At 43.8% G+C, this 11,342-nt stretch overlaps 1 protein-coding gene across 11 annotated transcripts in view; it reads right to left on the bottom strand.

The window, feature by feature from the left end:
• Positions 1-366: 366 nt before the first annotated feature.
• Pde4d (phosphodiesterase 4D) overlaps positions 367-11,342 on the bottom strand; it is a 1,431,689-nt gene continuing 1,420,713 nt past the window's right edge. For 8 of the 11 annotated variants that reach the window (XM_029468212.1, XM_021180268.2, XM_021180267.2 and 5 more), the window contains 4 exons: positions 7,928-8,082; positions 6,785-6,907; positions 5,910-6,092; positions 367-5,377 (listed from right to left, as the gene is read on the bottom strand). In XM_029468212.1, coding sequence (XP_029324072.1) covers positions 4,964-5,377; positions 5,910-6,092; positions 6,785-6,907; positions 7,928-8,082 — 875 coding nt within the window. In that variant the 3' untranslated portion in view covers positions 367-4,963. The remainder of the gene's footprint in view (positions 5,378-5,909; positions 6,093-6,784; positions 6,908-7,927; positions 8,083-11,342) is intronic. The other 3 variants (XM_029468218.1, XM_021180270.2, XM_021180269.2) reach the window with 1 other exon arrangement.

Raw genomic sequence — 11,342 nt, 5'->3', positions numbered from 1 at the left:
CCTAGGGGGAGTAGACCGTGGTTTTCCTTCACTCAAAAACCCAGAAGCTTGAAATATGCAGAGCAGTGTCTAAGTAATTCTTGAACATCAAAATGATAGCTTCTAGTCCACCAGAAGATGTATTTAAATGCAGACAGCCCCTTCTTGGACCTACTTAGAAAGCTGTGTATTGTACTTAGTATGTCCCACAAGTGAATTGAGGGGGTTTTGTATGGAAGGACTGACATCCTAGGGTCTCACTGGTTATAAATATCAGTGCTGACATGAGATCACCAACCTGTCATTTCAGAAAAGGCCATTCCTGTCAGAAATGTGTTCTGACTAAAGTAGCACTTAAAATCATACTATTTGTAAGAGACAAAATCATTAAGTAGGCAGAATCAACCCATGCTTTTATTTTCATGGCATATAAAAATTTGATATGAAGGTATTGATGTACAGTGCTATCCCCATGGGCTGTAAGAGAGGCTAAGAAACCACTGACAGATTCATTATCTGTGATGCTCGCACACAGCTCACCACTCTGAAAACATACCCAAAGAAATAAAGCGATTAAAAACTGAAATCAGCGAAGGATGTATTTTCTGAGTATAGTGTCCCATTTGTACTGTTTAAAACAAAAGTAATCAAATTCCTTTGGGCCAGGGCTGCTAAAATCTACAGTTTGTGTCAAAAAATAAAATGAAATAATAAGAGGCTCTTTTTTTTTCCCTAGAAAAAAAAGAATTTCTTTTTTTCTACGTCACATATTCTAAGGGCTGGGCTATGGTGGGAGGTGGCCACCTTTTCCACAAAGAAGCTCTTGTGGCTTTCAGGACTGGCCATTGTACAAGGCTATGCTTAACAATTCCACGTGGACACACAAAAACAATTTTCGAGAGACATGGATTCTTTATTTTACATGAATTGGCATCATCATATAACTGTGTTTACACAGATGACTGACATGTGCATGTCTGCGCACGTGTCTGTATGCATATGTATGATACATATGGACTATGTATCATCCATATTTCTAAATTTGGTTAATCTTGGAGAGAGGAGAGAATTTAAAATAGTGTAATATCTTAGCATGGCAGGAAGCCGGTGAACACAGGACTGACAAGATTAGTGAACCATGGCTCCCATTTCAAATCAAATTCATCTTCCCGTGAGGACTAGAAGCCAGAAGGCCATTCTCCAGTCCCTAGAGAAGAATGTTTTCTTGATGTGTGGTTTGGAGGAAGAAAACCAATGCCGTGTATCCAGGTGTAGTAGCTCCCGGCACTCAGCTGGTGAATGCGCACCATCGGTGCCATCTTGCTCCGTGGCAACGTGTATGTAAGAGGTTTTATCTCACAAGGGTCAGAAGGTTCTCCAGCCGTCATCTATAGTTTTGCAATCCAATCAATGAGGAGCACGGCTCCAAAACGCCCAGCCCGAGCCTCACTACCACCTAACTTTGAATTGCAGCAAAACAGAAGAAAGTATTGGTTACAGTTAAGGCACAGCCCTGGGACCAAAGACCTGCAGCTATGTTATTTAAATTTATATATCTTTATGTATTTTATATTTTTCTTGGATTTTTCCATAAACGAGCTTTATGATGACGAGACTATATTACAGAAGAAACAGAAAAATGTACAAGGAGCATGTATACACACCATTCATTCTCTCACCAAGAGTTTCCAAGTATGTCAACACCATCCCAGCGCGGGATGATGTTTTAATAAGAACCGATAATTTACAATTAACATTACAGTATGTACATTGCAATAAATACACGGTTGTAAACAGACAAAAAAGACTGTATTACAGGTAAGGTCATTTGGTGAGGAAAAAAAATGCATGGCACAAAAAAAAAATAAATAATGCATTAAAAATTATCATAAAGCTTTCTGTAAAATCTGTTTCATTCAAGTTTTTTTTTTTTCTCTCCTTATCTGTGGTTTGTTCTATCTCCACTGTGTTACTGCGACTTACTGATGTGGATGAAAACGTAATGGAAACAGCGTTATCACGTTCCGTAACTTGCAAGCTGAAATGTACTGGTTTTATGCAAACCTTAGACTTCTTTTCCCCCATACAGTACCCAGATATTGCATTTTTTTTCTTATGGCGTTTTAGGAGATGTGAAGCCACTTGTATAAAGATGTTCTTGTTAATGCAGCGTGTCTCGTGAAGCACACTTTGACAAGAGAGTGAGCGGGGGCGGGGCATGGTCAAGGAGTGGGGGTGGTAAGCAGATGGCTGAGTAGGTCTGGTGTACTAGTCCGTAACTCTTGGATATTGTGTGTCCTCTACAGCTTGATTGTCCATCAGTGGATACCTCGACAGCACAATGCCATTTAAAACCAACACACTACACCACAAAAGCTCCACTACTGTAGCTGTCAATGCCTGCAGTATGGATCTGTTTATGACATATTGCTTATTTATTGATTTATTTACTTACTTATTCTACTATGAAGACTACAGGCACTCTGTCGGGGGAGGGGGGAATGCCACACGTAGGGAGGAAGGAAAGCGAGAATGATTTAGAAAGGGGGATAAGCTCTAGACTCATCGCCTTTTCTTCTAGACCTCCTTCAGGGATCCGTGAAATGAAAAGAGAAACAGGTGCCCCAGCGTTTTGTGAAATCTCTGGTCACACAAAGGCTGACTGTGTGCCATGCACTCTTCACAAGGAAAGGTGGCTGGCCCGCCAATGATCACTTATTTGATTTTTATCCCGCCCTATGCCACAGATCAGAAACACTTCTGTACCAAAGGCTCTAAGCATCGTTTGGATTCAAGAACTTGCAACAAGGTTTGTGCGCAGCCTGGGTGATCTCCCTGGCTGAAGACTTACTTTCTCAGTCACTAGCCTCCAACTTCCCGGAGAAGTTTTATTCATATTTTTTTCCAGACTTAGGACTTAAATGTTTCCTTTTCCATTTGGTCATACACCACCCTCTCCTTTAGTCCCCATTTGGGTGCCATAAAGGAAAACAGCATGGGCTCCAAACCTTACTCCAAGAATACGACTAAGGTCTAACGTGCTGCGTGAGGCTGACTGGTATCAGCAAGTTAACCCTGGGAACTAAGCCATAAATTCACAGAGTTCCTGCAGCTGAAATCTGGATTCCTCTCTTAATGTTCTACTGAGGCAGACTCACACAACCCACTGGTTTAGATCCCATCGCATAACGATCCGCCTGGAGCCAGCGGTATCATCCACTCTCCTTTAGTGTGTCTGCAGCAGTCCTTCCTATGGGACAAGCTGATGGAGCAAGAAGAATCAATAGCAAAGTCCACATGTTACCAGGCTGTCCATTAGGAGAGAGCAGCTGCAGCACTCAGAACCACTTCCCAGGGCTGCTCCTCACGGAGGTCTCACTTCCCTGGGCAGTTCAAACAGCAGCTGTCCTGGTATTTGTTGATAGAGACAGCTGACAGTCTTAAGAACTGCCTATATAACACTTAGCATGCTTTTCCTCTGCAACCTCAGAGGAAAAAGTTAGAGAAGACAGAACCATGTAGAAGAATTCAACTTCAGCCCTGCCCTGACAACCTGTTTCTTTTTCCTCAGTCAGAATGGTAGCAACAGACTTGGTAAGACCCCCATCAAGTGAACATGGGCAGAGGCTGGCATAGACATTAAACCAAGCAACAGGATGCGAAAATGTTTTTCTTCCTGTAACTGGCTGTGAGCAACAATAAAATGATGGTGAAATGTTCAGATGACTACAAGGACAAGCATGTGTGAATGCATGTCTCCTGACACAGGGGAAAAAAAAAAGGAAATTACCAGAAGGCAGTGGGTAGGAAAATGCCTGGAAAAGACTTGACTGTTTTAGCTACTGGGTATTTATATATCTCCCATTTACTTCAGACAACAGCAGCTGACGACTGAGCTCCTATGAGGTTTAAGACAACACTGGACATAATGCACATTGACGTATTACAGAATAAATACTCACTTTGCACACAGTGAGGGGAGCAATGTGGGAGAGCAAACTCCCCTGGCGGGTGGAGGAGTGGAAGTAAAGGAGGAGCCAATGGACACTTACAAAAAGGGTTTTCCCGCAACGTAAATTTGTTTCTCTGTTTTAGAGTATGGAAGTCATTGGTATATAAAAGAATGAATCACTACAAATCAGTTCATTGCTAGGACCTCTAAGGTGCAAGTAAAATTCGTAAATGAGATTTCTCCAGTGTAGTACTGATCTGTACTGAAAACTTGCAAGTTACTTCTTAGAAAAAAAAAAAAACCCAAAAAACCAAAAAACAAAACAAAAAAAAAAAAAACCAGTGGTAGATGAAGTTCTGAACAGAGTTTTGTTTTGTTTTTTTAAATATAATACCTCAATACATTTAATAATAAAAGTAAGCTCTACAAAAAATCTGTTTTACATATCATACAAAATGTAGAGAGAGGTGAGTGTGGCTCACTGAACCACACTGTTCAGTCATGTATCAGGAAGACTTGAAATTAGAAAAGTATGCAATTTCTGTGGCTCATCCTCCTCCAGGGGACAGATCCAAGCTGTGTCCTGTTCATGACGCTGTCATTGCTTCATCTGTGAGTTCACACGCGTCACCAAATGCCTTCTTTCTTCTTAACACGTTTGCAAGCAAATCAGAAAGGAACCCTGCAATCCGATCTTAGCGTCTGGGCAGCTGGATGGGCCACAGGCTCCCTTGGAAAACAGTTGGAGTCAACTTTATCCGCTTTGTCAGCTCTGCCAAGCTGACGTCACGTCCACGTCCTGTACGTGAAGACATCTCTCTTCTCCGATGACATGGGGGCGGTGAGAGAACTGGTTACAATATTCCTGAGCGCCAGACTGAGTAGTTCAAGGTCAGTTTTGTTCAACCAACGTCCTGGCAGGTGACAGTGAGGTGTGACCATGGTTGTGGCAAGTGACATGCACTTTGGAAACAATATTTTTCTACTTTAAAAAAAAAAAGAAAAAGAAAGAGTGGGACAGCCTTTATACTGTTACGTGTCAGGGCAGCAATCATCTGGGACGGAAGTTTCAGGTTGGCTTTCCTCCTCCGCTACAGCTTCCTCCTCAACCTGCTCGTCAAGGGGAATTTCAGTGGACTCTGAGTCTTGGGTGCACAGAGTCTTAGAGTCACTGCAGCTAGTGTCTTCCTCCACTTGACTTCCACTGTCCTTTTCAGTGTCTGACTCGCAGTCTTCCTCTAAGGTTAGTTCGAACTGGAATTTTTCAGTCTGTCCCTGCCGGCCCTCCTCTTGGTCATCAGGTGCAGGGGAGGGGCTCTGGGGGATTGTGCTCTGGTACCACTCACGATTGTCCTCCAAAGTGTCCAAAATGTCCTGGGCATCGGGATGTACGAGGTCTGCCCACGTCTCCCAGAGTGGATGAACGATATAGTCTATGAAGCCCACCTGGTCATAAAAAAAAAAAGAAGAAAACCAGTGGGCCTAAGAAACTTGGAGAAGCTCAACCAAATCACAGTCCCCCCATAGAGCCTGCATAGAATATTACTAATCTGAGTTTGGTAAATTGGTCAGTTTGAGCCAACAGATCACCTAAGTATGGTTGTTAGCTGGTCAAAGTTAGAACTCTTATCTCAAGGGATACTTAACAATATAAAGAAAACTACTTATTTACATAGGAAGGTGTAGGTCCTGGACCTTATTTGAGAATAGCCAATTTGTAGAGATAACTGAAATAAGCCAATCATTCTATGTATGGAGTGCATTAGATGGACAGAGTCCCAGTGAGAGACTCCTGTACCATACGTATGGCTATATGACTGTAAATCGTAAGAAAATTCTTTGAATCAACAGAAATGAAGTCTATCGTGTCAAATCCCAAGTAATTAAAAAAAAAAAAACAACAATACTGTGAGGTATAAAGACAGAGCAGCCAAGTGCTTCAGCGGTGGCTCCGCCCTTCTGTGTGCTGCTGAATTACCTGTGATTTTTCCACAGAGGCGTTGTGCTTGTCACACATGGGACTTATCTCCATGCCACGCTCCCGCTCCCGGTCCCCCTGGCGGAAGAACTCCTCCATTATACGGTCCGTCCACTGGCGGTACAGCTGGAGTGGCTTTGTGGGGTTGCTCAGGTCTGCACAGTGCACCATATTCTGAAGGACCTGGGATGGATGGAGGCATTTCTTATTCGGCAGCTGCTCTTTCTGGTTTGAAACTAGGAATTCACATCAGATGACTGTGACACTTAAAAATACACGTAGTGTCAGATGTATTTCAAACAGCTCAACCATGCTGTGCCTCTGCGTTTCACACCTGTATTAATAGTTCTGAATTATGCCACTTCTGCATTTAACTGTCTTGAGAGGCACTGTTTTTGTTTCTGTGCACCAAAGATTAAGTTCCTAGCTGCTCAAATGGTCTGGTTTTGGATGTTGAGTTTTTGTTTTAGTTTGCTATTTTATGTGCGAATGAACAGGCCAATATGATTTTACTGGTTTAACTGCAAAGGACTAGATTTTTTTTTCCTTACTGGTCTTTTGTTTGTATATTGTGTTTTCTGATTGTGTCGTTTTTGTTTGCTTGTTTGCTTGCTTTCTAAACAAAGAAAAAAAGGAGATGGGGTTGGGTGGTTAGGGTGGTGGGAAGGCTCTGAGTGGAGGTTGGGGGCGGGGAAAAGCCACCATCAGAAACTATTGTGTGAGCACTATTTTCTTTTCAATTAAAGACAAAGAAGAGTAAGATAAAGCTCCCGAGTGTAGCTTCCGAATGCATGAGGTGAGACAAAGAAGCCATGGCTCTTGTCTTCCTCAGACACTGCGGTGTGCATAAAGAGCAAACTCAGCCACTGGCTTACCTGGATCCTGTCGGAGTAGTTATCCAGGAGGAGGACGCCAGAGCTTGTCACCTTCTTGGTTTCAACCATGGTTTTCAGATCAGCCAGCAGGTTCATGTGCTTCGACATGTCTGTCGCCAGGACCTGACAGGGCAAAGATGGTTCTATGAACTAAAGCCAGAAGGAAGGCGGATTTGCAAATGGACAGACATTGTTTTGAGTTTCAGGAAGAATGAAGAATCACTATGATGAAGAATCACTATGATGATGAGGTATGAAGTAACAATGGAGATGACTTCTTCTGGGGGGGGGTGTCTCTCTCCCTCACTGATGCCACGTTTTTTGGGAGGCCAGAAAAACATGTACAACGCAGAAACATTCATTAGGTGTCTGCCTGACAATCTCAAGGTAAAAACCACCATGATTGTCTGCGCTTGTTCTGAACTACTGAGCCTTTGCTGACCTGTAACATGTTGACTCAAGGCTCCTCAAACAGCACTTAGGATGCACGGTATTCCAGTTAGTTTTGTTTTGTTGCTGACCAAGGACAAACAATGCTTCCCTGTGTCTAACACAACTTGGAAATGTACTTTGGAGGCTGACAAGACAACTGGGTATTATAAAGGTGCTTGTCACCAAGCCTGATGACCTGAATTTGACCCCTAGAGCCTAGGTGGTAAAAGGAGAGAACAGACCACCCACAACCCATCCTCTGAGTCCATAGGTACACTAGGGAATGTGTGTGCACACATACATACCCCAAACAGAAATTGAATAACTGAATGTAATTTTTTCAATTAAGTATAATTTTGTCATAGCCACAGATTTTTTTTCCCATTGTCACACTACTCTGAATAATGTACAGAAAGAGGAGAGTCAAGTTGAAGGTATTTCTAAGTGGGTGGGGAAGGAGGGAAAGACTCCACTGGAATTGCAGAGGATACTCTGCTTCAGCTGAGTCGTCCTTCTGTCTTGCTCCTGGCTGAGAGGGCCTCAGGAACCAGCCTGATGAGTGAGGCCCTTTGCCTTAAGTCCCAACTGCTCCGAACAGACTCCATTACAAAAGGAGCCTGCTGGAGACAGCAGAGGCCGTTCCTTCAGGTCGAACCTGAGGTCATCTCTAAGAACTTGAAACTCTGTTTTTTTTTTTTTGTGGTTACTCACAATGTCAATGACCATCTTCCTTAAAGATTGTCTTTGCTTTTTGGTCAGATTTTGGAAAATGTCACAGTTTTCTTCCTGGAGCAACTTAAAGCCCACCGCCAGGTGATGGTTCTCTAGGACCGAGGAGTCGTTGTACATCAGAGCGAGTTCCGAGTCTGGAAAGAAGAGCAGCAGCAGGTCACCAAGGCTGTTGGCTTAATGTCTTGCCTCACTGCCAGCACTCCGGAGACTGAGACATGAGGATAACAGGTTTGGAGCTGGTCTGGGCCAACATACATGAATGAAAACAAGCCCCCAAGTTCCATGGTGCTTTCCATTTAGGAGACAGTTGGCCCTGAACTTCTCTATCACCCAAGAGCAAATGTGTCAAATCATCCAAGAGTCAGAAGAACACTGGAGCCTTAGGAGAGGGTTACAGTTTGACTGATATGTGTGTGAGTGCTGGTCAGTTCCCTGAAGTGAAAGAAGTGGACCACATTATCTCTTCAGGATCTATCAGGTCAGCAGACTGTGGGATTAGTCCTCACATCTGCCTTGTGTCCTGGACGTGAGGTGCCATTTCCAGATGACTGTGGAACACTTGCCCGGATGCAGTGTAGGGATCGGGGGTGCAAGGTTGTTCTTACTCAGAGAGAGTGCCAGGACAGTATTCAGTTTGTTCATTGTGCCCACCCTTCTCATTAACACCCCTTTTTGCCCTCACTGTTGCCTTCTGAGACTTCTGGCAATGCTCTATGCTTATGGACTGCCCTTCCTGCCTGGCTGCTCATGGCTTCACAGACCGTGTCCACCTGCCTGCAGGCCCAAGGTAGAGATTCTGCACTTCCCATGTTGCTTTGAGCCTCTGTATTAATAACAAAAAGACATTCTGCCTCTTCCTAGTCCTGAAAACAGCAGGCCTAGACACAGGAGGGTTCCCCCCCCCCCAACCACCAAAGGTTAATTTTGTATTATGTGTGTAAGTGTTTTGCCTACATATATGTGTATGTACCTCATGAGTGACTGGTACATGTGCAGGGCAGAGAAGCGCATCACAGCCCCCCTGAAACCAGAGTTACAGATGATTGTGAACTGCCATGCTGGTGCTGGAAACCAAACCCATGGCATCCTCTGCAAGAGCAGCAAGAGCTTTCAACCCCTGAGCCAGCTCTCTATGCCCACCTTTAAAAGAAAAATTTTAGGACACTTTATTTTGTTTCCTTAAGTCACTGTAAAGATGGAAAGCATGGGTATTTGATCCTTATTTTCATGAATGCTCTAATATATATATATACATATATATATATATATATATGTATATATATATATATTCATTCAGAGGCTTCTTTTAAAATACAAGTGTCTGGTACTACTTATCAATTGCTTTGAAGAAGAGAGGATGGGGGAGGCTTGTGACGAGGCTCCTCAAGGAACTCTATGATTTTATGAGAACTATACACATAAGAAAGGACACATCTAATCTGCTGCTCTCTGCTCAGAAACAAGACAGTGTAGTTTCAGGAGTACATGTGCATGCATATTGTCCAGTCTTATGTGTCTAAAAAAAAAATACTGTTTAAAGGGAATGTCTGACCGAGTCTAACTAGTCTACGAAAGCCTATGGGTAAGCAAGTAGACATTTGAAATAGAAAATGACACAGAATCTGAGCACAAGACACTGTACAGACACAGCTGAGTCATATTTAAGGAGCTAATTCACGAAGGAAGGCATGGTACTGTCTAACTCAGAGAATAACGTGACTTAGCCTACCAGGGTCCTTTTAGGGGAATACACATATATGTAGATGAGGGGCATTGATATAAGGATTCCCCTGGCCTTATAGAAATATCAGTAGATTTATATTCCCCTTGAAAAGAGAGGCGGGACAAGCTGAGGGGCTGCTGCTTCCTTCCAGGAAGGTCATCTGTTCTATAGAGGGTACACTCCATTCCACCTAAGGACGGCTTGTGATACAAAGGCTAAAGGAACTGGCTAAGCTTGCCTTAGGTAAAGAAATGAGTCCTTAGGAGCTATGGAGGGAGGTGGTCAGCTGCTCCACTCTGATGCTGTTGCAGGACCACTGGGACCAGGTGGTAAAAGCTTAGTTTTAAATGAAACACACCAACAACACACCCATAGCACTTAAGAAACAGAACCTCAAAGACATCATTTAACTTTCTATGCTTGTCACCGAAAGTGCACAGTCACACAGAAAGCAGAAGGGAAGCCTGTGGCACCTCACTACAGATGCTAACCCAGGACTCGTGAGTCGAGTCCTGGAAGTTCACACTCCTGTCCAGTGTATAAACAGGAAGGTAGTGGGCGGGCAGAGAGACCTGCTGACCAGGCACTTTCCTGTAGAAGCCACCGGTTCCAGGAAGTGTTTCTTCATTGCTGAAGACACAGTTGGTTGTTTGTCCTCTAAGGGCCTCTGCCACTCGGAACCGCTGTTACACGTGCCCAGCCTACCTCATGCCCGAACATCATCTCCCTCTTTGAACGTCCCAACCTACTTAGAAATGTGGGTCCCTAAACAAAACTAAAGATTATTGCTGGCCATCTGACTTATGTTAGCTTCTTCTCTTCCTTTGTAACTTAAGAGTGTCAAGAAGAGAAGATCCTGAGAGGACTCTGCTCCTCCCGTTGTAAGGGGTTGGTATGGTGTGTCTTCTTCAAAGCGCACACCTCTCCTAGGAAGATCTGAATATAGTGCACATTCATGGAGTAAATGAGCCTTCGGAAAGGGAGTGTCGTCAGTGTCATGCAGCTGGTATGCTCTAGGGCCAATAGTCACAGGCAACCTGTCTCTGGACTCTTCACGTTATGCTTTTATTATACTTTTTTGAAGAGCTAACAGTGACTCCACCGAGCCCTGGATTTTTCTTTATGGGGAGATGTTTTTATTGCTGCTTCAGTTTTATTGCTAAGCTGTTTGTAATCTTCTATATTTGAATTTTGATGATAGCGGGGCCTTGCTCTGAAATCCTAAAGCTCTGTGTCACGAATCACCAATGGGGCCCTGAACAGAGCTCCAAACAACCTCATGAGCTATTGGCACACCTGAGCTTCTCTAGACCAGCACAGTCATGAGGCACCTGCATGGAGGCCTAGACACAGCAAGGGACTTCTTACCACGAACAGCCTTTCATGGCAGTCAGTAATGAGTCAGGGTGTGACAGCTTCCCAAAGGAGACTGCTGCTTCCAAACTTAGCCAGGCCCAAGGAGCTTGTGTGTGTATGTGTGTGTGTCTTGGTTGTAGGACATGTTATAAGTAATTACTTTTCTTTCACACAGAAGGGATGGCCCAATATGCCCTACCCCAATGGGTCTTTACAAATTTCACCAAGTTCCCAATGGGAGGTCCGGACTTTGGCTTTCAGCAATCTGTCCCTGCTAGTGCAGCCAAGAAGGCTCTTGTCCTGACACACTCAGAA

Source organism: Mus caroli, chromosome 13 (assembly GCF_900094665.2).
Source record: "Mus caroli chromosome 13, CAROLI_EIJ_v1.1, whole genome shotgun sequence".
In the NCBI taxonomy this organism is placed as follows: Eukaryota; Metazoa; Chordata; class Mammalia; order Rodentia; family Muridae; genus Mus; species Mus caroli.
This window is presented reverse-complemented; position numbering and strand designations above follow the sequence as displayed.